At 51.0% G+C, this 25,547-nt stretch overlaps 1 protein-coding gene across 1 annotated transcript in view; it reads left to right on the top strand.

The window, feature by feature from the left end:
* Nucleotides 1-25,547, top strand: part of GRK5 (G protein-coupled receptor kinase 5) — a 232,300-nt gene that overhangs the window by 141,528 nt on the left and 65,225 nt on the right. Inside the window, exon 3 of the mRNA XM_004460215.5 lies at nt 15,938-16,050. Coding sequence (XP_004460272.1) covers nt 15,938-16,050 — 113 coding nt within the window. The remainder of the gene's footprint in view (nt 1-15,937; nt 16,051-25,547) is intronic.

Here is a 25,547-nt window from a genome sequence, read left to right as displayed (position 1 = left end):
CCAGGATGTTGCCGGGAAGGAAAATGAAATAGTGTTCGGCAGGGAGGAAAAATATTCTTCATTTCAGGCCACCACTTGAGAATTGAACTTGTGCTTTTGGGGATGTGGGTGGCTTCATTCTGCCAAGGAGACAGCCCTCTATTTGATCGAGGGCAGACCTGGACTTGCGCTCCATTCCAGCCTGAAGGAGGGGACGGAAGTTAATCAAAGAATCGCTCAAGCAGGTTTGGGCGAGGGCCCAGGGCCCTGGTGCCACGTCGTGGCACTGTGGGTCGTCCTGAGGGCGTTCAGGTGGGTGAGCTGGGCTGGAAGCGCACCGGCAGGCTGAGGGCTGTGAGTGCTGCCAGCGTAGGGCACCTGCTCCTCGGCAAAGGAACATCTGGAACTCGGCTACATTTAGTAGATGAGACTCAGGTGGGTGAATGCTGTTCCGGGTCCCACTTGTTGGCAGCATGCGCTCGAGTTCTTTCCTGGTGGAAGAGCGAAGGGGGTGGTGGACGGGATTTGGGCAGGAATGTCCAGCGACTGCTCCTGATAAAAATAGTAGACAGGTAGCACTTGTGGAGAGCTTAGCTTGTGCCGGGCACCTTGGTTGTTCAGGTGGGTTAGTTGGTTATACTGCCACCTCCATTTCAGAACCAAGAAACTGAGTCTCATTCAATGTCCTGCAGCTAGGAAACGGTTCTGTCAGGTAGAGGGTAGGCCCAGCTCTTTGACAAGGACCGAGACTGGCAGTGGTTTAAACAAGGTGGAAGCTCATTTCTCTCGCGCGGGCAAGTGCTGGGATCGGTGTCTGGGGCTGCTTCGGCAGCTCTGTCTATGTGGTCCTTCAGTTCCCAGGCTCCTTCTGGCCTCAGCTGCATGGTCCACCCGGCACCCCACCATGTCTGCATTCTGTCTACGGGAAGGGGCAAAGGGAAGGGAGGGGCACACACCCTTATCCTTGAAGGGCATAACCCAGAACTTGCACCCATTATTTCTGCTCATGTTCCACTAGCCAAAAGTTAGCCACTCCCAGCAAGGTAGGCTGGGAAATGTAGGCTTTCTTTTAGATGGTCATGTGCCCAGCTGAAAACATGATGCACGGACCCTGGGTGACCCCTCGTTATTTCTGCCCCCAGAGGTGGAGCTGGGGTAAGACCAGGTGGTCTGCGGAGCGCATGCCCCTCCCCTCTCCACTGTCTCTCATCCAGGTGAAGCTTTAGTCTAGTCCAGAGCTAGACTGTAAGCTCCTCGAGCAGGGGGCCTAGGTCTTTCTGCTGACACTTGCTCCTCTGGGCCTAACACAGTGCATGGCACTAAGTAAGTGCTCAGTAAAGCAGTCTGAAATGAGCTGAGTGAACCTGGAAGGGGGCTGGAAACTAAGGTGACCCACAACCAGAAGGCAACCGGGACTAGAAGGTTCCGTTCTGACGTTATTGCATTGCAGAGCAGCCCAAGTGCTCTGGTCTGGGCTTAGATCGTTACTTCATCTCTGAGTTGACAGAGGTTTAGGGTATTCTGTTGGGCTCCCCGACTTAACTCTACTTTGAACAGCATCCCTGTGAGCTATACTTCTAGAGGGGATGTTTCGCTTACAAGGCGCCTGTCGGAGGACTGTGTGCTTTGAGCATTTTCTCTGCTTGTGGAGGTTGCTTGGGCTCCCAGTTCTGTGCCAGCTGCACACACTTGGGTTTGCTGGCGGCTGGCCCGGCGAGGACCCCGTGTGCACTGATGGGTCTCTGCCCCCTCCCCTCTGCTCCAGCCGCCTACTTTAACTGGCCCTGACTCATTTAGAACAAAACAGAGTCACAGCCCAACCGTTCAGGATCCAGGCCTTGTAAAGAAATCCTCGGCTTTTCGAGGCAGCGTCCCGTTCGTGAGGAACCGAGAGGGCGCCTGTCCTCTTACTAGTTCTGTTTTCTGAGCAAAGCTTCTCTCCATGCAGGTGCTCAGAAGGAAAAATAAGTAAGCATCAGAGCTTCCAGGGTGGAATTTTTCAATCATCTGAACATTGTTCTTGGCAAGGAATAATTTAAAACAAACAGCCCTTTTGGGCTACATTTTTAAACTAGTTAGAAGTGAGGATTTCACTGCAGTGGTATTCTTTGATCTTCACAGCAATTTTTTTTCTCCCTTTTTCCCAGTTATCTTTCTTGAACCGAGTGCCTGAGGAAGGGTCTCAGTAGGGTTAGTATCAGTCAACTATTTGACAACATGTCTCTTTAGAGTCTGGCAGTCAGAGGGAAGAGAGAAAGCTTTCCCAGAGAGCAGAGCTCCAGGCTAAGATGGAACTTCCAAGGTCTAGACACAAGATACGTGGAACTCTCAAAAAAGAAAGGAGGAAGGAAAAGCATGTGTTCTGGGGTTTTGCATGCTGCTAGTCTGTATTTGCATAGCAGAGAAAGCTTTCGTTTAAAATGAGTGGTTTTCAGTAAGAAGTGGTACTGCCTGCTGACAGATTGATTGTACTCTTTCACTTAGATAAAAATGAAAATGCATGAGGCATTTTGCTTTTCTCCCCCTGATGATTAAAAGTGTCTACTTGGCTCCATGTGGAGACGGCCCTTGAAGATTTATACGAGACACCTGTGTGGCGTCGCTCACATGCCTTCTGGAGCAGCAGAGGCAGCTACTCTTCTTGGGGTTCAAAATGCAGGTTCCAGGAGGGCGTTTTGAAAGGTGTGAGTGGGGGGGGGGGTGTCTCTGTGCCAGGCCTGGGCGGGTCAGCCACTCCCTGCACCCATTGATCCAGGGCCTTCGAGCAGCTGGGCAGACGAAACCAGCTCGGGAGTGATGAGTAAGACAAGACCCCTCCCCTTCCTGGACCTCAGTTTCCCCATCTGGACCAGGTCTGTGACCAGGTTGGTCCCCTCTAAAGTGCCCTTTCTCCAACTCTGACATTACTGCACTGCGATGGGAGTCGGGGGAGAGGGGTGTCTTGGTGGGAAGGGGCTCCGTTCCTGGTGTGACAGGGCCACTCATTAACCTGGCCCAGCACAGGGGCACATATGGAACAGGTATGTTAGAAGACAGCTAGCAAATTGTCGAGCTGGGTCGTTCATGTGCCCGTGCGTTCTCTCGTGACTTGTTACCGTGTGTCAGCTCCATGCCAGGCTCTGTGCTGGGTGCTGGGGGCGAGACTGGCTGGTCCCTGCCTGTGCCAGGTCGCGTCCAGCCCCGTTTGGACTCCTGTCTTGTTGCTAGCTTCAGGGCTTGCCTCGATGTAGGTCTGAGCAGATGAATGGCTGTGAAATGCAGTCCCAACACCCCGTTAAAAGTCAGGCATTTACTTCGGGACACCAGGGGCTTTAATTCTTCTCCCTTAAAGGAGCAACCAATTAGTTTGAATGAAGGAAGTATGGAGGGCCTCCCAGGGAATACCTTTTCTGATGGGTGCTCTTGCTTTAATCAATCATTTATTGACTGATGATCTCATAGATGCCTGGGCTGTCCTCTGGAGGGGCTCTGGAGGGGACAAAGGGGGAGGGGGTGGAGAGAGGGACTCTGCAGTTCAGCTAGGGAGATGAGGCCAACTCCTAAGGCAGCAGCCGATGGTAAGCACCAGCAGGGAAGTTACACACACGTGATCGGCGCACGGGCCGAGGCGGCGACGCGGGGCGTGCTTCCTAAGGAGGAGAGAGGAGAGAAGGACAGTCCAAGTAATCCTGTGCTGCCCAGCCCCCCACCTGCCGTGCTTCTCCCCACACTTCAGCCTCTCGGCTCCAGGTAGAGCGAGGAGGATCTGCAGCCCTGCAGCAGCCTGGACCGCACGTCCACAGCCCTGGTCCTGGGCCAGCAGATGGGCCAGTGGGGCCTTGGTTCATCCGGGTTACAGGGCTTCCCCTCTCTCCTGTTGGCCCCAGAAATTGCCACATGGTGCCATTGCTATGATACCACCCACCTCCCAGGAACCCTCACCCTCACCTGCTGCTGCCTGGGGTCCCTATAAACTAAAAGGTGTGGAATGGTCCGTCTGGTGCCAGCAAGGGCTGAATTCAATCCCCAGCTCTGCCTTTTGCTAGCTCTGTGACCTTGAGCTAGGTCCTTCACGGCACCTTGTTTTTGCCCATCTAACAAGTAGGGTTGATAAGATCCCCAGTTCTAAAAGGTTGTGGGGATTGCTCGGGACAAGCACGTAAAGTGCCTAGCACGGTACCTGGTATACAGTAGGCACTCAGTTCATGTGGGCTACTGTCATTTTATTATGATCACAGACCAGGTGGCAAGTCTGGGGAAGCCACTCTCCAACCCAAAGGGCATCCCTGTTTGAAAACCAGCTCTGCCAAAAGCTTAAAAAATCTGCACCCCAAATCCCGAAACCTTGGAGTCCACCACGCGGGGTCTGAGTCGAGATGCTCGCTCTCCCTCTCGGTTTCTGCTCGGCCACAAGCCGCTCCGCTGTGGACCGTGTGCACGTGCCCGTCCCTTCCTTCTTGCACACCAGCCCCATGTCCTCGTGGGGGCTTTCAGGGGCCCGGCAGTAGCCCTCCACCTCCCTTGGCACTCGTTTCTCAAGCCACTTCAGCCAGCAGCACCGTGAAAGCTGAGCCTCTCGAGGCCTGGGCCAGTGGCCTGGGAAGAGGCAGGGCCAGGCGTGGCCAGGTCCACTCGGAGGCTGCCGTGGCGCCGCCGGCCCAGCCACTTCCTGGCCCCGCCCTTCTGCGGCTTCTGCTTTTTTAGCTCCTCGCTCAGGTGAAGCCAGTCCCTGGGGCCCTGGCAAGGTGGGCCGTTACAGCCCCTGCCCCTCCTGCTCCCTCTACTTTGCTGACCCAGGAAAGGTGGGTCAGGCACTGTCGTCCAAGGGCAGACCTGGAGGGCACCACCCAGAGAGGCACAGACACAAGGAGGGGAAGAGACCGCCCCAGGGCTCCGCGGCCAACTGGCAGGACGAGGTGCCAGCCGCGCCCTCGGCTCCCAGAGCAGGGCCCTTCCCAGACCTTCGGGAAGCACTGCCTTCTCCCTGTGCTGCCGCCCCGGAAGGTGTCCCTGGGTTTAAAGACCCCATGGGCTCTGATGCTGGGGAAAGGCCTGTGCCTCCGGTGCCCCCGTCCTCACTGGCTCCTCACAGCCTCCCTGTGGAGCTACCAGAATGGGACGGGGGGCTCTCCTGGAACATCAGCCCCTCTTTGTAAAAGGCCCAGCGCAGGTAACGATGTGTGAGGTCGCACAGCAGCCAGAGGTTGGAGTGGGAGGCAAAGTCCAGGCCCCTGGCTTCAACCCCATGGCCCTGGCTGCACCTTCTGGAAAGCGGTGAGTCAGGCTGGGCCCTCACGCTCAGGCTCTCTTCTGGGGGCTCTGGATTCTCCATGGGGGCAGCCAAAAGCATAGTGTCCGGCCGGGCACCTGGAGCCCAGAGGGCCGCAGCCACCTTTGTTCCCTCAGATGGAAGCCTCTGCACATTCCTTGTCAGGAGGGACTCGTTACCATCCAGTTGCTTCAGGGAGAACGTCAGGTCTGGCAGTTGAACCACTGAGGGTGTGCTGGGGGGATGCGGTCTCAGTGTTTATACCGCGTTTACTCCCCATTTTGGAAGCAGGGGGCCTCTTATTTGTGCATCCATTTGTTCAGTCGTTCATCCATTGTACAAACACTACTGCGTGCGGCCAGGTGCTGCCCAGGTGCTGGGGATGGAATGTTGAACTAGTCTGCATAGAACCTGGCCCTTGCGTCCAGTGCAGGGCTTCTCTATGTGGACTGGGTGCTGGAACCACCTGGGGGGCTTTAAAAAATGCTGGGGCCTGGGTCCCACCTCCAGAGAGTTGATGCAATTGGTCTGCACTGTGGCCCAGGCAATTCGACTTTTAAAATTGCTTGGGGAAAGTGAATGTGGCTCACAGCAGTTGGGCTCCCGTCTACCATATAGGAGGTCCAGGGTTCAATGCCCAGGGCCTCCTGGTGAAGGCAAGCTGGCCTGTGTGGTGAGCCGCCCACACTGAGTGCTGCCCCACACGGGAGTGCTGCCCTCGCAGGAGTGCTGGCCCACGCGGAGAACTGGCACAGCAAGATGACACAACAAAAAGAGACACAGAGGAGAAGTAATGAGAGACACAGCAGACCAGGGAGCTGAGGTGGCGCAAGAGAACGATCGCCTCTCTCCCGCTCCGAAGGTCCCAGGATCGGTTCCCAGAGTCGCCTAATGAGAATACAGGCAGACACAGAAGAACACACAGCGAATGGACAGAGAGAGCAGACAATGGAAGGAGGGGGGAGAAATAAATAAATAAGTAAATCTTTAAAAAAACGAACAGACAAAAATGCTTGGATCTGCATGGAAATGTCTTTTCAAGGAGAACAAAGGTGTAAACGGGTGTTCTTCTTAGAGTAGCTTTCCCTGGAGGTCACAGGCAGGGCATGAGTGAGGGAACCAGGGCTTCCCCAGGTGTCTCCCATTACAGCAGGCTTGACCCACCTTGCTGCCATTCCAAGCTTGAGGGCATGGGGGGGCACCGCTGCAGGCCCTGTCCAGTCGTCGGAGGGCCACCGCTGCAGACTGGCCCCCGCTCTCCGGGGGACACCTGCAGGCCTGGGTAGCACGGAGTTCCTCGGGGCACCCATGTGTTACCCAGTTCCTACACTGGAAGGTGGAGAGGTCAGTGGCCACAGCTCCTTTGCATTCCAGGCCTTCCTTCCAAATCGCAGTGATTTTGTTTTTAGAATAGTTATTTCCCCCTCACTTGTAGAAAATGAGAAGCCTAGGAAAAAATAGAAGTAAGCACAGGTAACACTTGGGTTTGTGTCTTTGGCCGCTGTATTTGAAAGAGCCGGTCCTACTGGCTGCGGCGGGTGGTGGACCTGCTGGCACCTCGTGGCTGTCCTGAGCTCTCCCAGTTAGCACAGAAGCTGAGGTTCCTGCTGGCACCTCGTGGCTGTCCTGAGCTCTCCCAGTTAGCACAGAAGCTGAGGTTCCTACTGGCACCTCGTGGCTGTCCTGAGCTCTCCCAGTTAGCACAGAAGCTGAGGTTCGCATCACAGACCTGCAGGTTCGCAGGCACAGGAGATGGCTCAGGGCTTGGTGATTTGACCTTGCACCTAGAGACAGAAGTAAGAGTCAGGCCTGGACGGGGGCCCCAACTCTGTCCCCTGCTCCGTCCCCACGCCGGGCTCCCTTCATCCACTGCCTGCACAGTGTGGCGACTGGCCCCGTGGCCCCAGTCCCTCAGGCCACCCCACCTTTCCACTCACCCTGCGAATTCTCTTGTCTCATTCCCACTGCAGGGAGTATCTACATTTTCTTTGCTTTTCTTGGCCTTGAGGCTAAGGGAGAGGTCATTCATTGCCTGACACAGGGCCCCTGACTACCCCGAGGGCCGGTGGTGATGGAATCCGCTCCGGTGATGGAATCCGCTCCGTGTCCCCTCCCTCGCGGCCCCCAGCCCTCTTCCAGACTCCCTGCTTCAGATGGATTCAAACCAGAGACCTGGACCCTCGTCAAAGAGGGGGCTCGGTGGGAGCTGCTGAACCGGGCTCCCCTCGAAAGCCCGCTTCAACCCACTGCTCCTCGCTCCTTCACGAGGCCACGGGCCAGACCCCACTGCCCCGGCTCTTGCAGCTCAGTGTTTTCACATGTGGTTTGTCCAGGTGCCACCCACCTTTGTAAGACTCAGGCTTAGTATTTTCAATCATACAAAGACATGCGACCAGCACAAGACACTCAGTGAAACTAGACTCCAGAATGAGGGGAGCAAAAGGTGTAGAAAGATGGGGTTTGGTTTGGATGTGTTTGTGCAAATTGCCATATGTCATTTTTCATGCACATGAAAACATCTTTCTTGAACTATGAACCCGCTCAGCTGTCGCTAACCAAATACCAAATGTTTCACTTTTTCTCTCCTGCCTCTTCCAAGTGGTGGATTGTGAAGATCGCTGTGATCCGTGAAGCTATCGTGCCTTTCCAACATCAGAGAGCTTTTTCCTCAGAGCAAATGCCTGATGGTTTTTTCCCCCAGATTTGGCTGGAAGTTTTAAGAGAAAGCTGTATTCACATCACTTTTCTGTTTATTGTTGTAGATCTGGAATATGGCAAACTGAAGGGCACACAGGCCTCGGCCTAATCCAGTCTCCTCATATCTGTCCTCCAAGAGACCGCCCCCAGCCCCCCAAGAAAACTGGTATCTTGGAAAGATAAAGTAAAAGGAAATAGAACAAAACTAGTGGGTAGAGAGTTGGCTCCAGGAATCGCTTTTGGACCCCCTACCCCCTCCCCATTTACCATAAACATGTGGTTTCATTTCCAAGGCTCCCCTGTTAGCCTTTCCATTTCCTCAGGAAGCCGCATTTGGTTCTTGCTCTTACTTCTGAAATGGAACGTGCGTTTTTATTGGCCCAAGTTCAAGGAGCGCCCGAGGCAACAATGAAAACAGTCCAGAGCAGGTTTCGGTGCCCCACACCCCGCTTCCACTTGGGAGGGAAGCCAGCTCCGGCCTGGGGCGGGCCGAGGCGCCCTCCTCCCCGGGGCTCGTGGCCCTCTGAGGGGAGCCGAGCTGGCCTCGCTGCCTGGGTTTTGGCCTTCGGTTGGGAAAATCTGCTTGACCTCCAAGCTTCCACATACCACAGGCCCTTAATTAAGAAAGTATGTTCCCACTCCATGTCACTCGAAAAGAATGAAAACAGTGACAGCATTTATTTATCTTCACTATCAAATCCATTCCTGTTTTCAAGTCTACTGGGGGTTCCGAGTCTTGGAGGAACTGAGTGGGTTGTGAGATTTTAACCCCGGCCGCGTGCTGCGGGGACACGTGTACGTGGCTCAGCGCGAGGGGCAGACGGGCTGGCAGGGCCCGGGCGCCTGCGCTCCCACGGCTCACAGTCACGACTCGGTGACGGTGGAGCCTCTTTTGCCGTCTTGGGTGCTGAGGTGGAGTCAAACCCCCTTCCACCAGCCATACCCCGTTTTCTTTCTGAATCTTCAGAGGAATGAAAGCCATCCTTTCTTGCGTCTTCTGGAGGAGCTACGCTGCCGTTTACGTAGGGCCTACTTGGTGCCAGGGCTGGGTCGGGGTCTCGCGTCACTGCTGATCTCTGGGCCGCGTGTTGCTAATCCTCCGCGCGCCCGTGTGGCAGAGGAGGTGGCTGGGCCTTGCTGAGGTTAAGGGCCTTGCCGACGCTGGATCGAGGGCCAGCGCTGCTCACACGCAGCCCTGTGGCTGCTGGGGACAGACAGTTCTGTGTGTGTGTGTGGGGTCTGTCCTGCACATGCAGGCTGTTTATCAGCATCCCTGGCCTCCACCCACTAGATGCCAGTAGCACTTCCACCCCCCCCTCCCCAAGTTGTGGCAAACTAAAATGTTTCCAGATACTTCCATATGTCTCCTGGGGACAAAAATTGCTTAAACTCCCCCCAGCTGAGAACCCTTGACTAGAGGATAGAGGTGTGATGCAGGCCCAGTATTGGTGGGACTCCCAAGCCCGTGCTTGTCCCTCCCCTGTGCTGACGCTGGAGAAGTCTTCACCCATGGGAGGGAGTCCAGCCCACCTGCGGGGTGCAGGCAGCGTGGAAAGCAATTTGGTGTTTCTGAGATGGGCTGCTGCTCGGCTGTAGACACAGGATCCAGCTGCACAGTGGAGGCAGAGGTCAGGAGTCCTTTAGTTATACGCAGCAGCTCACTTTGGTGGCTCTCCAGTGCGGTATTTGACTGTTTACAAAGCCCTTGCATATAGGTTTTTGGTTTGAGTCTTCTAAGTACTCTCCAAGGCTGAAAGCCTTAGCACATTTTCGGTTGCAGGTGACATAAACCCAAATCTATCTGGCTTGAGGTTAAAGGAAATCTATTGGTCTGATAACTGAGAAGTCCAGGGGTAGAGCATATGGCTTCAGGTATGGCTGGATCCAGGCCAAAACCCTATCATCAAGGCACTGGCCTTCTACTTTCTATAGTTTTGACTTCATTCCCAGGTCAGTTTTCTCCACAAGATAGCCACCAGCAGCTGTACACTTATGTGGTGCTCAGTGTTCAAGATCATAGAGAAAGAAAAAATGACTTTCACTGTAGTGCCAATAAAAGTCCCAAGCAAGGGAAACGGACTTTGGCCCAGTGGTTAGGGCGTCCGTCTACCATATGGGAGGTCCGCGGTTCAAACCCCGGGCCTCCTTGACCCGTGTGGAGCTGGCCATGCGCAGTGCTGATGCGCGCAAGGAGTGCCTTGCCACGCAAGGGTGTCCCCCGCGTGGGGGAGCCCCACGCGCAAGGAGTGCGCCCGTGAGGAAAGCCGCCCAGCGTGAAAAGAAAGAGCAGCCTGCCCAGGAATGGCGCCGCCCACACTTCCCGTGCCGCTGACACCAACAGAAGCGGACAAAGAAACAAGACACAGCAAATAGACACCAAGAACAGACAACCAGGGAAGGGGGGGAAATTAAATAAATAAATAAATCTTTAAAAAAAAAAAAAAAAAGTCCCAGGCAAGAATGAGATAGTTGAGAACTGAACTGAGCCTATGTCTGAGGCTCGGCTGGTCTCACGGACTAGGGAAAATTACTGTAGATAGGGGGAGAGGTAGCTCTGCCATGAAAGGAACATGAGACCCCAAAACAACTTGTGCTTCTAGAGCAGTGCTATTCAAGGTGTGACTCATGGACTGTTTTCACTGTCCATGATAAGATAAGCACAGGAATCCACGGTACATGTTTGGAAATGTTGCAAATTTGACCTTGCAATTGACATTGCCATAGCATCCAGGTGTGTGATCAGCCTGACTGGTCTCATTGTTCAGGGCATTAAGTGTTGTCAAACTCACATGGAAAGTTACAAGTGGTGTGAATTTTACAAAAGTATCAGTCCGTGATGGGCTGGAAATTTAAAAAAACTTATCCTTCACAGTAAATAGTTTGAAAAGCCCCGCTCTAAACTGAAAAGCACATTAAAATGTAGATTTCTGGGCCCACCACTGAAATTCTGATTTGGTAGGACTGAGAATTTGCATTTTCAACAAGCTCCCAGGTAATGCTGCTGCTGCCCAATTTGAGTAAGGAGTTATCAGTTAGGATTTTCCTACTTTATAGATGAGGAAACAAGCTCAGAGAAGTCAGGGCACGGGACTTCAGTATTCTCTTTTCCCTTTTTCAGTAGTTTGACGTGTAGTCTATGTACAGTAAAATTCACCGATTTTAAAAGCACAGGCCAGTGACTTGCTGATAAAAAGCCACCTAAGTACCACCAGATCATTATACAGAGTATCTTCATCCCCAGGAGAAGTGCCCTCATGCCCCTTTGCAGTCAGCCCCCTCTTTCTACCCCTTCACCATCACTGATCTTATTCCTATCATTAGGTTCATCTTTCCTAGAATCTCAGATAAATGAGACCTACAGTGCCTGGTCGTTTCACTTTGCATAATGCCTTTGTGATTCATCCGTGTTGTGTCTTGTCCCCAGGAAGGAAACAGTCTTGAGGGGAAGGGGGAATGGGTCAGCAGCACATTGTGTGGGACTGGAGGTCCAGGGCCCTAGCAAAAGTAGGGTGACTCCTCAGAGCGGGGGTCAGCACGTGGGCCAAATCTGGCCCTCTGCCTGTTTTTGTAAATAGTTTTCTTGTACCATAGCCATGCCCATTTGTTTACAAACTATCTTTGGAAGCTTTTGCCCTATAGAGGAGAGTTGAGTAGCTGTACTTAGACCATCTTGCCCTCAATGCCTTAAAGAATTTACTATCTGGCCCTTTACAGAAGTTTGCTGACCCAGGTCTCACAGCTAGGGGAGAAGATGGCAGACCAGGTATCTCCATTGGGGCTGAACGAAGCAAAGCTTTGGAATTCTGGCTAACACTGAGCTCCAGAGTTGACTTAGACTCCATTCCAAGTCCCTTTAATCTGCTTTTGTGAAGCTGGTACCCTAAGAAGTTCTCCAGGTGGTTTTCTAGACCCTTCTTGGCCACCTTCCCCCGGGCATGCTCAGTTTGCCCATGTCCATCAGGCCTTGATGATGACAGCCAAGGAGCACATCACAAAGACTGCAGCCCCACTCTGGCCTCAGCTGGCAGCCGGCTGCCATCCCCAAGCCTGTGACTGGGTCACTAACCTTCCAGTGGGTCTGAGGTGTGTCACCTCCCACCATCCCATCCACATATTCCCAGGTGTTGAGTTCAGGAAGACAGCTTTGAAGCTGAAGAAACCTTCTAGGATAAAAGAAGGAGACCTTGTAAGAGCATCCGATGAATGAATGAAGGACCCCAAATTGTAAAGCTAGAATGATTGGATACTTTGGGGCAGGAAAGCTTGAACCTCACATGACGACGACCTCTTTCTGGCCTTGAGACCAGCGAGGCACGGGTCTTTCATGTTCTAGAACTGGTGTGTGTGCGTTGCACGCATGCCTGTGTGTACTGTATACCAAGTTTCTCCCAGCCTGAGAGGTAGACGGACAGACAGGGACAGAGGCTTCTGCCCTCCATCCCAGATGCTCTTCCTTCCCACCCAACCCAGAGTGCCTTTGGGAGAAGGGCTGCGGGGACCCCTTCTGCTGGATTTCAGCACTAAGTCTGGCTTCTGTGGAGACAGATCAGAAAGGGTCTGCTCTACGGATGGATTGCAGGGCCCCTCACGCATCCAATTTTGGCGGTGTCTGACTTTCTGAAAGTGACCCGCACCTCAGGTTTGAACTTGGCACGTCAAGACCTTGGATGTACATCTCCCTCCTCAGATTCACATTCTTCCTTCTATGGCCTTCTCATCCATTTCCAAAGTAACTGCAAGCGTTGCACTTTGCCGTGGGTTGTTGCTTTTCCAGTGCTTCCTCAGAAAATGGGCCTATTTATCTTTATTTGAGGTTGAGAAAAGGATCCAAATGGCTGATTACTGGTCCTTTCATTTCTTCCTGGGCTTTCGTACGTGGCTTTCTTCCCTGGGATCCTACGTACAGCTGGGAGAGGCCTGAAACTGAGGTGCTGACAGCTTGTGCCAGAATCACATGGTGTTTACTGTGCTATGAGTTTATTACAGCCTTGTTTCCATACTGACAGCAAACGCCATATGGAGAGAAAAAAACCCTGTCACATGAACCCTTAAGGAATCACAATATGGTACACGAAATCTCATAATTGCTTTGGAAATTGTTGTGGGGGGCAGGGGGAGGGGTGTCTTGCCCAAATCGTGTAAGCAGGGCGGCTGGCTCTCTCTCCCTGGGTAATTCAATAGAACAGGAGTTTGACACAAGGCAATTTACTTTGTTTCTTTGTGCTGGGGAAGCTCAGCTGATTGGGAAAGGATACAAAGGTTTGTGTTCCTCCCCTTGGGGCCTGGATTGAGTGGGAGGCAGCGAGAACACAGACTGTATCTGCAGGGCACCTGCTAACAGGTGCGGAGTACAGACTTGCCACAGAGGCCGCTGAGACCTGTCGCCCTCTGGTGACAGAATCCCCGCTGTGGCTGACAATAACACTCATCTAACTTGACCTTTTATTACTGTCACTTGGGATCTTGTCTGCTCACCCACACATGCCCCTGTTGCCCTTTCCAACAGAGCCCAAGCTCCCCCGGCCTGGGACCGCATCCCACTCCTCCCGGTAATCCCCCGCCCCGGCACCGGCACACGTTGCCCGTTGGAGAGGCTGTCCGCAGCCATCTGTGCATGGAGGTGACGCACACTCAGCTGAGGAGAGGTGTGAAGGCTGTAGGCCAGGGCTACTTTCAGACCTCACACCCCTTGGAGAGGGGGCCAAGAGGCAACTTTGGAAGGGGCTCATGCATCTTGATCGAAGGTCCTACTCCAGAGCGTCAGAGAACTTTTTGAGCGCCTTCTTACACGCACTCTACTTAGAACCCGGTGAATTCCTACCATAATGGTCTCTGGCGTCAGGCAGGCACTTCACCCCTAACAGGAGACGTGGGTGGTAAAACTCCTGGTCTGTGTGCCCAGGAGCACAGTTGCACGAGACGGAAACCCAAGGCCAATTGGCTTAGGCAAAGACGGTCAAGGCGAATCATACCCAAGCAGGGCTGGCCTCAGGACCAGGCTCCTCTCTGCTCACTCAGCTTCCCCCGTGCTGGCTTTTGGCTTCGTTCTCTGGTGGGCTGTCACTGCGTGGGGAGTCCCGCAGCTCCAGGTTGATGGGTGCCTCAGAGGACCACGCATCTTTCCTAGAAATTCTGGCAAAAGCCCTGGCAGGACCAAATGACCCAGGTCGGGTCACGTGCCACCCTCGACCAATCACTGTGCCCGGGCGATGGAGGCCCGTGATTGGCTAGGACCGAGTCACGTGCCCATCCTGGGTCTTGCGAGGCATCCTGGCCCATAGAGCTGGAGTTTGAGGCTGGGGACAGGAGAGGGGGTTCCGCACAGGAAAGGAGATGGGATAGTCGAAAACCCCGTGCCCGTGATAAGAGCCAGCGCTCATAAGCACTTCCTGTGTGTCCGGCTCTGGCCCGAGTGCTTTATAAGCAACGTTTTAGGACAGCGCTGGGAGGTAGATATGATGATAGCTCCAGTTTATAGTTGAGGAAACCGAGGGACAAGAGTGCCAAGTCACCTGCCCCAGGTCCCAGCGGTGAGGCTCATGTAGGTGAGGCTGGGATTTGAACCCAGGGAGTTAAGCTCCAGAGCCCAGGCTCACGGCTACCGCGTGAAATTGCCTCCGTACAGGGACTCGCTGCACCTCGTGTGGGGGAAATGTCTGGGACTTACGCCTGAAAGTGAGCTGGCGAGAGGACTGTCTCCTCGTCGTGCCTGTGTCTCCTGAGAAATCCCCTCTGGAGGGACAATTGTTTGGACTCTTCTGAACTGGCAGGACAGGGGCAGTCCTTCTGTACAGCTACCTGTCCTTCCCAAGGCCAAACGCACCCCTCCTGGCTGCCCCACCAAGCCCTCTGGGAGTCCCCGGGGCAGCTGCGATGTTGAAGGCCCGATGTTCAACGCTCGAGAGGGTCTGAGGCAGCATGTCCCAGCCAGTCCTCTGAGTATCTTTCTGGCCAGAGAAAACGTCTTGCAGAGGTTTTAGTGTCATTGCAGAAAGAGCTAGGAAGGACCTCCTCATCCCAACCTCTACTCCAGGTCCCTTCAATTTTTCAGAGAAGGAAATGGAGGACCAGAGAGGGTGACTGACTTGCTTGACGTCACACAGCAACTAGAGGCTGGAAGCCAGGTCTCCAGGCCTCTGGGCTTGGAGTTGTGCATGGCATTTCCTCTTCAGAGCCCTCTTGGCTTCTGAGCAGCGGAGGACAGATCATTTCCTGTTTCTGTGCCTCCAGCTCCTCATCTGGAAAAGGTGATATTTTCATAATGGAAGCATCCCAACATTGGGCTTTGCTCCACTTCGGTAAAAAAGAATTTTTTTTTTACTGTATCCATTAGGATACTTTGAATTATAGGTAATTAAAAACAAAGAAACAAAACAACAACAGCAAAAAAAAAAAAAAAAAAAAGAACAAGTTCCAGCTGCCTTAAACAAAGGGAATGTGTTTCTCATAAATAACCTTTTCAGCTGTGGTACAGGCTACAGGCATCGTTTGATAGTCATGACATCACCAGGGCACTTGTCATTTTCCCAGCTCGACTTTCTCCATGTGTCCATTCCATCACAGCAGCTTCCTTTCCAGAGTCAAGAAAACTCAGCAGGCCCTGGCCTCATCCAGGGGAAGAGCCGGGACCTCTGCCCCGTCACTTGGCCACCAGCAAAGTCTGAGATTTGCTCGGATTGGACTGACTTTGGTCCCATGCCCCATACCCCCATCCACTCACCCAACCAGGTGGTGGCCGTGTGCTGATTGGCGGCCCGGGGGACGGGGTCAGAGCCCCAGAACTGCTGGCCTCTCCAGAGACCCAGGCCTTGGGAAGGAGGAGTGGGGCGGGGAAGAGATTGGGGGGCAGAGCAGGCACCTCCCCGCCACTGCCCTCGTTTCCTCTACAGTGCGCAGGTCCTGGGAGTTTGCACCTTGAGTCGTCCGGGGCTTGGGATTCAGGTGTGGGTTGATGGGACAGGTCCGCCCCGCCCCCTCACAAGCCTCACCACACTCCTCTTCTCTTGTCTCCAGACAGAGATTACTGCAGTTTATGTGACAAGCAGCCAGTCGGGAGGCTGCTTTTCCGGCAGTTCTGCGAGACCAGACCTGGGCTGCAGTGTTACATTCAGTTTCTGGACTCGGTGGTAAGTCCCCGCTCCTGGGGGGCCGCCCTTAGGCCCTCTGCGATCAGCAGTTGTTTTGTCCCAAAGGAGAAGATAAACCTCACAGTCTGGAAGGGTGAAGAATAAACTTGCTCCCTAAGAAACTTCGGGTGCAGACTTTGCGAATGCAAACTTGTCTCAGCAGTCCTGGGCGACCTCCGGGCCTGGGTTACGGCTGCTGCACGGAGAGACCCTTCCAGCTCCCCGATTCCGTGGGCCTGAGCTATCATGTGACATAGCACCCACAAAAGTCGGGGGTGGGGTTGTAGAGTCTACCGATTCTGGTATCCTGTGGCCCCTTCCCCCAGCTGAGATCCTGTGTGTGTGTTTATACGCTTGTTTACTGTCTCTTTTTCCCATTAGAATGCAAGCTACCTGAAGGCAGGCAGCTGGGCTCCCTGTTCGCATGGCGAGCAGAGTGCCCAGCACATGTGGGCACTGTGTGCGCGTTGGTGCAACGCGTCCTGGCTGTTTCAAGCCCACTGGTCAGCCGGTGGCTCCACTGGCCGCTGGTACAGGCGCGCCAGTGTTCGATGCTACTGTGGCTTCCTTCAGATGCACTGGCCATTTCCTTATTTAACAAATGCTGATTGATCTGCTTGGGCTTTTGGGACAGGATGCGGCAATACTCAGCCTGTGCCCAGGAAGGCAGGGCACTTTGGCCTGACCCCCCTGTCCCTCCCCTCTTCCCCCACCTGATCAAGCACATCCCAGTTGGTCTGGCTCCTGGACCTCTCCCAGACCAGTTTCCTCCCCTCCAAAACCCTGCCTTGGTCTTAGCACAGGCTCTCAGTATCTCTTGTATATGCGATTATAATAGTTTTTATCCTTGACTGCATTAGAAACACCTGGGAACCTTAAAAAAACAGAACAAAACAGAAAAAACCCCAATGCCTGAGCTGAAGCTGAAGCCCAGACTATTTAATTTGAATCTCTGGAGGTAGAGCCCAGTATTTTTATAACTTTTTTTATTATGGAAAATTTCAAACTATAAAAAAGTAAAAGTCAACAGAATAGTATAACCAGCTCCCATTTTCCCTTCGCCCAGCTTCAACGATTGTGAACTCTTGGCCAATGCGTACCCCCATCCACATCCTCCCCTCCTGTAGAATTTTGTAGCAAATCTCAGATATCATGTATTATTTCATGTATGAATATTTCGGTATGTTTCTCTGAACAGTAAGCGTCCTTTTATTTAAAATAGCCACAATAGCATTATCACAGCTAAAAAAACTCTTTACTATCATAAATATTAGTAAAAACTCTTCACTATCATAAATATCATAAAACATTTTATGTGTTTTAACAGTTTGTTTGAATCAGGGTCTGAATAAGATCCACACGTTATGACTGGTTGATGTTTTGTTTGACTGTAGTTTCCCCCATAACCATTTCCCCCCTTGTAATATATTTGTTGTTCCTCCAGAGAGTTTCCCACAGTTTGAATTTTGTGATCCACGTGTCATTTAATCTGTTCCTCTGTATTTCTTGCAAATTGCTAGTTAGAGCTACAGTTTTGATCAGTTTCAGTTTCTGTTTTGGGGGTGAGGGGATATTGACTGACTTTTTAAGTGGTTTCTGGTTCTTTCGATAGGCACATAAAATCTTTCTTTCTTCTCGATATGGCGACAACCCTCAATACTTCCTAAATCTATTGATTAAATAGGAGCTGCAAATCGTGGCATTCTAATTCTGTCTTTTCTTCTTATTTGTTAATTAGAACACTTCCTTTTGGTTACTATTTGGTTATAGAGGGAAATGTTTGGTTCTTTCCCTGTGTTTATGTTTTCAAAATAACAAGTTGGTTTGCTAGCAACCTCTAATAGTAACCGATTAGATTTTTGAACTCAGGGATTGAAGCTTATCAGTTGTATTTCAGTAAATGATAGTTACTGTCCTTCTTGACGGCTGATGGCTGCGTGACTGGCCAGCGGGAGCCCCTTCAGGTCAGCTCCTAAGAACTTGGGCAGCACCAGTGGTCATGGTCGGCCTCCGTGCTCTGTGGTATGGTGTGATGTTCCGGGCTCATCTTGTACGTTTCGCCCCAGACCCTTAGAGTCGGCTGTGTTTTCAGCGAGCCCTGGTTACTTTTCCTGGGAAATGGTACTTGGAGACCACAGTTCAGCACTAGGGGTGTGCATTGCCCACCGGATTGGCCATTGGTTTCCAGCAGGCACTGGCATTTTTAGAATCTCCCCAGGACTTTAATGTGCACTCAGGGTTGAGAAGCACTGATATTTAGGATAAAGTCCAAGTTCTGAGGCTTACTTATAAGATCTTTCAAGGTCATGCCTCTGCCTGCCCTTTTGTCCTCAGCCTTCATCGGGGTATTCCGTGAGCCCTGCGTTCTAGCCTGACTCTGACGTGCCACTTTAGTGCAGGCCTCTTAGCCGGGGCTCCCTCTGCTCCCTTGAAATGCCTCGTCCCTGCCCCAGGGGCGTCTGCCTGAGAAATGCCTGTTCACTGCTCCTCCCTTTATATGCAACTCCCCTGTCTCTCTCCAGCCTCCTCCCTCTCTGCTCTGTCCCTCTGTCCCAGATTCTCACTAGTGACATGCACCTGTACCCCATGATGGTCCTGTGCTGGCAGCGTGGCGTACTGGCTGGGAGTGCAGGCTACGCCGCACCCTCTCACGACAAGCCCCTGGACACAATTCCTCTGTGCGTCGTGTCTTCCTCTGCCAGTGTGTCTGATGAGAGGAGCAGTGTTGAGTAGAGTAGCTGAGCAGTGTCTGGCAGGTCCCAGATGCTCATGAACGTTGGCCATTGAGGGGTTTGTCGTGTGTCTGTCTCTTCCACTATCAGCAATGTCTTGGAGGCACAGCCATGAGCCTTTGTCCCTGAATCTGCAGTCCACAGCATAGCACCTCACAGGTGGTCGGTGGTCAGGACTGAGGCCCAGTGGGCCTGGGGACTTGCTCAGAATCCACAGCGTTCACGTAGCAGAAGTAGAACCCAAGCCTCCTGGCTCCCAGGCCAGTGCTCTTTGCTCCACATCATGCTGCATCTGCGAAGAAGCGGATTCTGGCAAATTGGGAAAGGCTTTCTAAGCCTGGGTGGACATCATGGTTTAAAGTAGACCTACGGCTCCTCTTTGCCTAGAGGTAGCCTTCCTCCACATCTTAGGTGTGTACTTTTCTCTCTCATCTCTCAATAAATTCTTTTTTCTGGCTTAATTAAAGTAAATAAATAAAGTAGACTTACCATGAATGCTCTCATAAAGTCAACCATCTGCCCCACAACAAGCCTCTCTAGTGATGTGGTATTTTTTGGATTTTCTTAAAACAAGATGCAGAAGTCTGAAGATAAATTGGGCTCATTCCACATTGCAAGCAATTCAATCCTGTAAGCTTCTTTGTTTGTGGCCACCGTTCTGGCCAAGAATGCATCCAGAGTCTCCAGCACAGCCCACCTCACTGGTATGTGCAGCATTTACAACCAATCATGGCCTGTGTGAGCCCTAGCAGGACCAGGCTCTTGGTTTCTTTTTCGCTGGGGTCGTGGAAAGCCTTGACTTGGGGCAGAAAGAGAAGCTCCAGTACTGTGTTCCTAACCATTCATTCGCGTGTTCATTTACTTGAAAGTACTCTGCCAGGCACAGTTTCCACAAGAGGAAAAACTGGAACAGGTTAAGGTAGATTGGGAGTGTGGAAAAGGGGAGACTGGTTGTCTTATTAAATAGGACAGTCAGCAGAGAGATCTTTGAAAAGGTGACATTTGACCCAAGACTAGAAGGAGTTGAAGGAATTAGCTATGTGAGTATGTGGTGGGTAAGCATCCCAGGTGGGGGAACAGCCAGTGCAAAGGCCCGGAGGCAGGAGTGCTTGAATCATGTTGAGGTGTGGCTGGAGTGGAGGCAAGAAGGTCAAAGTGCTTGTAGGAGAGGTGGTCAGGGAGGGGTTAGAAGGGAAGAGGAAGGCTCGATCATGTAGGATTTTGTGTCATTAAAAGAATGTTGACTTTAAGTGAAATTGAGAGTCACTAGAGGGTTTTGAGCAGAGCAGTGACACAGTCTGTCTTAAATTGAAAAGGATCTCTCTGGCTCCCCTGTTGAGAGCAGGCTGTGTCAGGGAAGGGGAGAAGCAGGGAGATCCAATAGAGGGCTCTGGCAGGAATCCAGGTGAGAAGTGATGGAGGCTCAAGACAAAGTAGAAGCAATTTGCAGAGGTGAGAAGTGGTTGGATTTGGAGTGTATTTTGAAGGCAGAATGACTATTTCCTGGTGGACTGGGGATAAGAAGGAAGAGTTAAGGCTGACTTCAAAGATTTGAGCTGAGTAAGGGTGGACTAAAGGTAAGGCTGTGGGTGGGTCACGTTTGGAGGGAAGATCAGGAGCTCCATTTCAGGCATGCTCAGTTTGAGATGTCTGTCATGGACATGTTCAAGGAGAGGGGTGTTCAAGCCTGGAGTGTGTGAGAAAGGTCTGGGCTGGAAATAGAAAATTGGGAGTTGTCAATGTATAGCTGGTATTTAATGCCATGAGACTGCATGAGGTCACCCAAGAGACGAGGACCAAAGTCTGAGCCCTGGACCAAGGACAGGTCCCCAGTTTGGAAAAGATGAGTATGAGTCAAAGGCAGCTTTGGGACCTGTCTAGAGAGTTGATGAGGCAGTGCAGAGTGAGGCTAAGCCCAGGAGCCTGTGGAATTTTCCAGCCACGTATTTTGTTAAATCCTTATAGTCAGTTTGAGAAGGGGAAAAAAACCCAGTGGATGCCCATTTTCATTCTGGTTGTGCAGACGTTCTCTTTCACTGGGTCTGTCCCAAGATCTCTTTTATGGAAAGGAAATGTGAGTCTGGCTCCCTGCATTGACGTGTCAATGCTCTTAACATATGTCTCAACGAAGCTGCCACTCACAGGAGGCTGGCCCTGTCCTCTCCCTGGGAATTAGCAGGGATTTTTCATTGCCCTATCTTGACGTCAAATGACGAGCCTTTGGAACACCTCTTTGACGCATGAAGACTTTATTGAGTTTTCCAGGGCTGGCATGATTTCTCATCTGAAATACATTTCCTTCCATCATAACTGGGACTCAGAGGAAGGAGGCAGTGGCAGTGTCCTTGGTGTTGCTGTATGGTGCCAGGTACTCCTAGGCTTAACCCATGCCATCCACGCCATTCCTACCTCCATGCTGAATTTCTACCAAGTGGAGTTGAATGAAAATGGTCCGTCTTCAATGGATTCTCATGTAGCTTCCAGGAAAGGCCACTCTCCTGCACAGTCTTATTTTTATTTTTTTATTTTTTTATTTTTTTAATGGTACTTAGATTACATAGAGGGGATTCCCACATGCCCCACTCCCCATGTCTCCCATACTTTCCCACATTAACAACATTCCTCATTCGTGTGGTACATTCATTGCAATTGATGAACACATTTTGGAGCATTGCCACTAAGCATGGATTACAATTTATATTGTAGTTTACGCTCTCTCCCACCCAATTCTGTAGGTTATGGCAAGATATATAATGGCCTGTATCTGTCACTAAAATGTCATTCAGGACAATTCCCAAGGCCTAAAAATGCCCCCTTATTACACCTGTTTTCCTTCTCCCTACCCTCAGAACCTCCAGTGACCACTGCTTCCACATCAATGATATAATTCCCTCCATTGCTAGAATCACAATAAGTCTACAGTAGAATACCTCTAAGTCTACTTTAGTTCATAGTTTATTCCCCAATCCTGAGGATTCTTGGATGGTGATGTCCACCCCATCCAAAGAGAGGGGGCTTTGATCCCATAGAACCGATAGATGGGACTCTCTTGCTTATAATTGTAGACTCTTGGTTCCTTGGTAAGGTGGTTATCCATCATCACCTCTTTTTTAGTTTTCCTGGGTAAGACCAATGAACTGGAGAGTAGGTGTTACAACTCTGTAGAGATTCAGGGCCCAGCTGGAACATGGATAGCTCAAACATTTAAGTTTCTTAGACATACCCCTACCAACTCTAGTACTAATTATAGGTTCAAAAAGAAGGACAGAAACACCACGTGTAGGGAAATCACAACTGAGTCCAACTCTGTCACACAGGGGAGCAAAAATTCCAAAGTAGGGTCTCCTGGCAAGGTACCTAACTCCTCAGCTATCTTCCCTGACTATAGTGTCTGGATGTCTCCAGAACCCTCAGGAGCCCCACTATTTGGGGTAGTATCTATTTTGGCAGTCAATGAGATTCTGCTGAAACATGCATGAGCGTAACCTCTGGAATGACCTCCCTACTCATTTTGAAGTCTCTTAGCCATGTAAACTTATTTGTCTTTACCTTTTTCCCCTTTTGGTCAAGGTCTTTTTCCAGTTACATTGCTAGTTGGTGCTTGGTAGTAATTTCTTGGTGCTAGGGAGGCTCACCCCTGGGATTCATGTCCTACACTGGGGGGAAGGTAATGTATTTATATGCTGAGTTCAGCTCAGAGAGAGAGAGGCCACATCTGAACACCAAGGAGGTCTGCACAGTCTTTTTTTTTTAATAGGTTTATTTTTTATTTATTTCTCTCCCCTTCCCCCCCCCACCCCCACTGTCTGCTCTCTGTGTCCATTTGCTGTGTGTTCTTCTGTGTCCATCTGTATTCTTGTCAGTGGCACCCAGAATCTGTGTCTCATTTTGTTGTGTCATCTTGCTGTGTCAGCTCTCCATGTGTGCAGTGCCATTCCTGGGCAGGCTGCACTTTTTTCGCACTGGGTGGCTCTCCTTATGGGGCACACTCCTTGCATGTGGGGCTCCCCTATGCGGGGGATACTCCTGCATGGCACAGTACTCCTTCCACGCATCAGCACTGCATGTGGGCCAGCTCATCACATGGGTCAGGAGGACCTGGGTTTAAACCTTGGACCTCCCATGTGGTAGGCAGATGCCTTATTTGTTGGGCCAGATCTGCTTCCTTGCACAGTCTTAATGTTGGTGTTTCTTGAGTCAAATAGAAGATTGTGGCTGATTTTAAATGAGGACTGGGTGATGTTTTGGGCACAGGAACTGTTTTTGCATCACTCACCACACAAGGGTGAACCTGCCCTTGGTCTTGAGAGTCAAGGGGCTTCCTGGAGACTGAGAAAGACTCCCCCATTGCACTTCCACAGAGAAACAGAGTCATGACCTAAGGCAAAGCTAGGTATAGGTCAGGCCTCTGGAGGACAACGAGGGTTTGCCAGCTTGTTGGGTATTGGAAGGGACTCAGGGTAGTGTCAACCCCACAGCCAAGAGAGTCTTGCCATGGACTTCTTCAAGATTGATGGGCTTCTCTCACCTATCCTCTGGGAGCCTTGACCTGACATTAGCTTGTATGAAACTTTCCCATCCCTATACTTGAGTGGGGCTTAGAGTTTTGAAGTCTCTTCTCTTTGGGGTGGGGGAGGCTTGGAAAATACTCAACCACATTCACACAATACATGTTTTTTGGTGTCTCTTCAGGCTCTTTTCTGGTCAGGAATTGGGCATCTCAGTTCCCACAGTGAACAGGAGAAGTAAGTTCCTGCCCTTATGGATCTTGTTTTCTGGTTAAATGAAACACTGAAAAGTAAATAAAGAAGGCCATTTTAAAAATGAAGTGATGCCAGTTATGAGTTCAGATACCTATTACTTATTTGTTATCTATTTCTGTGTAACAAATTACATTAAAACTTGTGATTTGACTCTACTATAAATATTTATTATCTCATAGCTTTTGTGGGCCAAGAATTTGGGAATGGCTTAGCTAGGGTATGGCTCAGTGTCTCTCAAGAGGTTATGTCAAGATGTCAGCTGGGATGCAGTCATCTGAAGGCTTGACTGTGACTGGAGGATATGCTTCCAAGTTTACTCACATGGTTGGCAAGTTGGTGTTGGTTGTTGGCAGGAGGCCCCAGTTGTTCTTTCTTTATTTTTTTAAAGATTTATTTTTTATTTATTTCTCTCCCTGTCCCCTCCTCCCCCCCGCTCCCCCCCTCCCCCATTGTTTGCTCTCTGTGTCGTCTTGTATTCTTATCGGTGGCACTGGGAATTTATGTCTCTTTTTGTTGCGTCATCTTGCTGAGTCAGCTTCCCGTGTGTGTGGCGGCACTCCTGGGCAGGCTGCACTTTATTTTTTTGCACAGGGTAGCTCTTCTTATGTGGCATACTCCTTGCACATGGGGCACCCCTAGGCAGGGGACACCCCTGTGTAGCATGGCACTCCTTGTATGCAACAGCACTGTGTGTGGGCCAGCTCACCACTCAAGTCAGGAGGCCCTGGATTTGAACCCTGGACCTCCCATGTGGTAGGTGGATGCTCTATCAGTTGAGCCAAATCCTCTTCCCCAGCTGTTCTTTATGTAGCCCTTTCCATAGGGCTGCTTGAGAGCACGGGAGAAACAGTGATGTTTTTTATGACCTACACTCAGAAGTGCCACATTGTCATTTCGCTAATATCCTATTGGTTACATGGGTTAGCCCAATTCCATAAGAGGGAAGAATTCTATTTTAGTCTGCTAGGCTGCCAGAATGCAATATACCAGAAATGGGTTGGTTTCTACATTGGGCATTTATTAATTTGTAAACTTACAGTTCTAAGGCTGTGAAAATGTCCAAATGAAGGCTTCATCAGGTGGTGATTTCCTCCCCAAAGACAGTCTGCCAGCAATCCTGGATTCCTCTGTCATATGGCAAAGCACAATGGTGATGTCTGCTGGTCTCTCCCTTCTCTCCTGGGTTTCATTGCTTTAGCTTCTGGCTTCCTCTGACTTTCTCTCTCAGCTCCTGTGGCTTTCTTTCTGTATCTATCTATATATTCATCCCATTTATAAATGGATGTAAGAGGATTAAGACTCACCCTGGGTCATGCCTACTGAAGTAACTAATCAAAAGAAGGTCCTGCCTACAGTAGGCTCACACCCACAGGAATGGATTAGCCCTAAGGACGTGATTTTCTGGGCTTCATAAAAGCCTCAAACTATCACAATTTCTCCAAGAGCGTGATCAGCTGGAGGCAAGAATTATTGAGCTTGCTTGAAATTAGTGGGCCATCACCTGGCTTTCCTGAAATTTTGTTGCAAAATGATTCCACATGCCTCACCAGGGAAGTTAAGTGTTCTGCCTCTCTTGTTTATGAGCTACATCCAGTTTTTGTCTTTGTCTTTCTATTACTGCTATGATCTCCAGAGCAGAGAGGGCAGTGGTCATTCTCCAGATGTTCATGGAGGTTCTCAGAACAGATGGTGAAGGCAGACCTTGGGGGCAGGGTCATCTTGAAACAGTGTCACTTCTAAAATGATTTCATATTGTAGGTATATAATAGGGTCATCCAATTTCCTGGGTGCCCCCCCCCTTACTCCCAAACACATGGCTATTCTAAAGCTTCTATGTTCTTAATGATGGTACCCCTTAGTGGATTGGCCCCAAGTTGGGTCAATGGAAACATTTCTCTAGGATTTATAAACTTGGGGAGAAGTCCTTCTCTGGTACAATGAAAAACTTGGGAACTGTCAACTGCCATGCTTTCTGCCACTGGAGGAAACCAGTCTGCAATGA

The sequence above is a fragment of the Dasypus novemcinctus genome, chromosome 6 (assembly GCF_030445035.2).
Source record: "Dasypus novemcinctus isolate mDasNov1 chromosome 6, mDasNov1.1.hap2, whole genome shotgun sequence".
In the NCBI taxonomy this organism is placed as follows: Eukaryota; Metazoa; Chordata; class Mammalia; order Cingulata; family Dasypodidae; genus Dasypus; species Dasypus novemcinctus.
The sequence above is the reverse complement of the archived record's forward strand: the minus strand, read 5'-3'. Positions and strand labels throughout refer to the sequence as shown.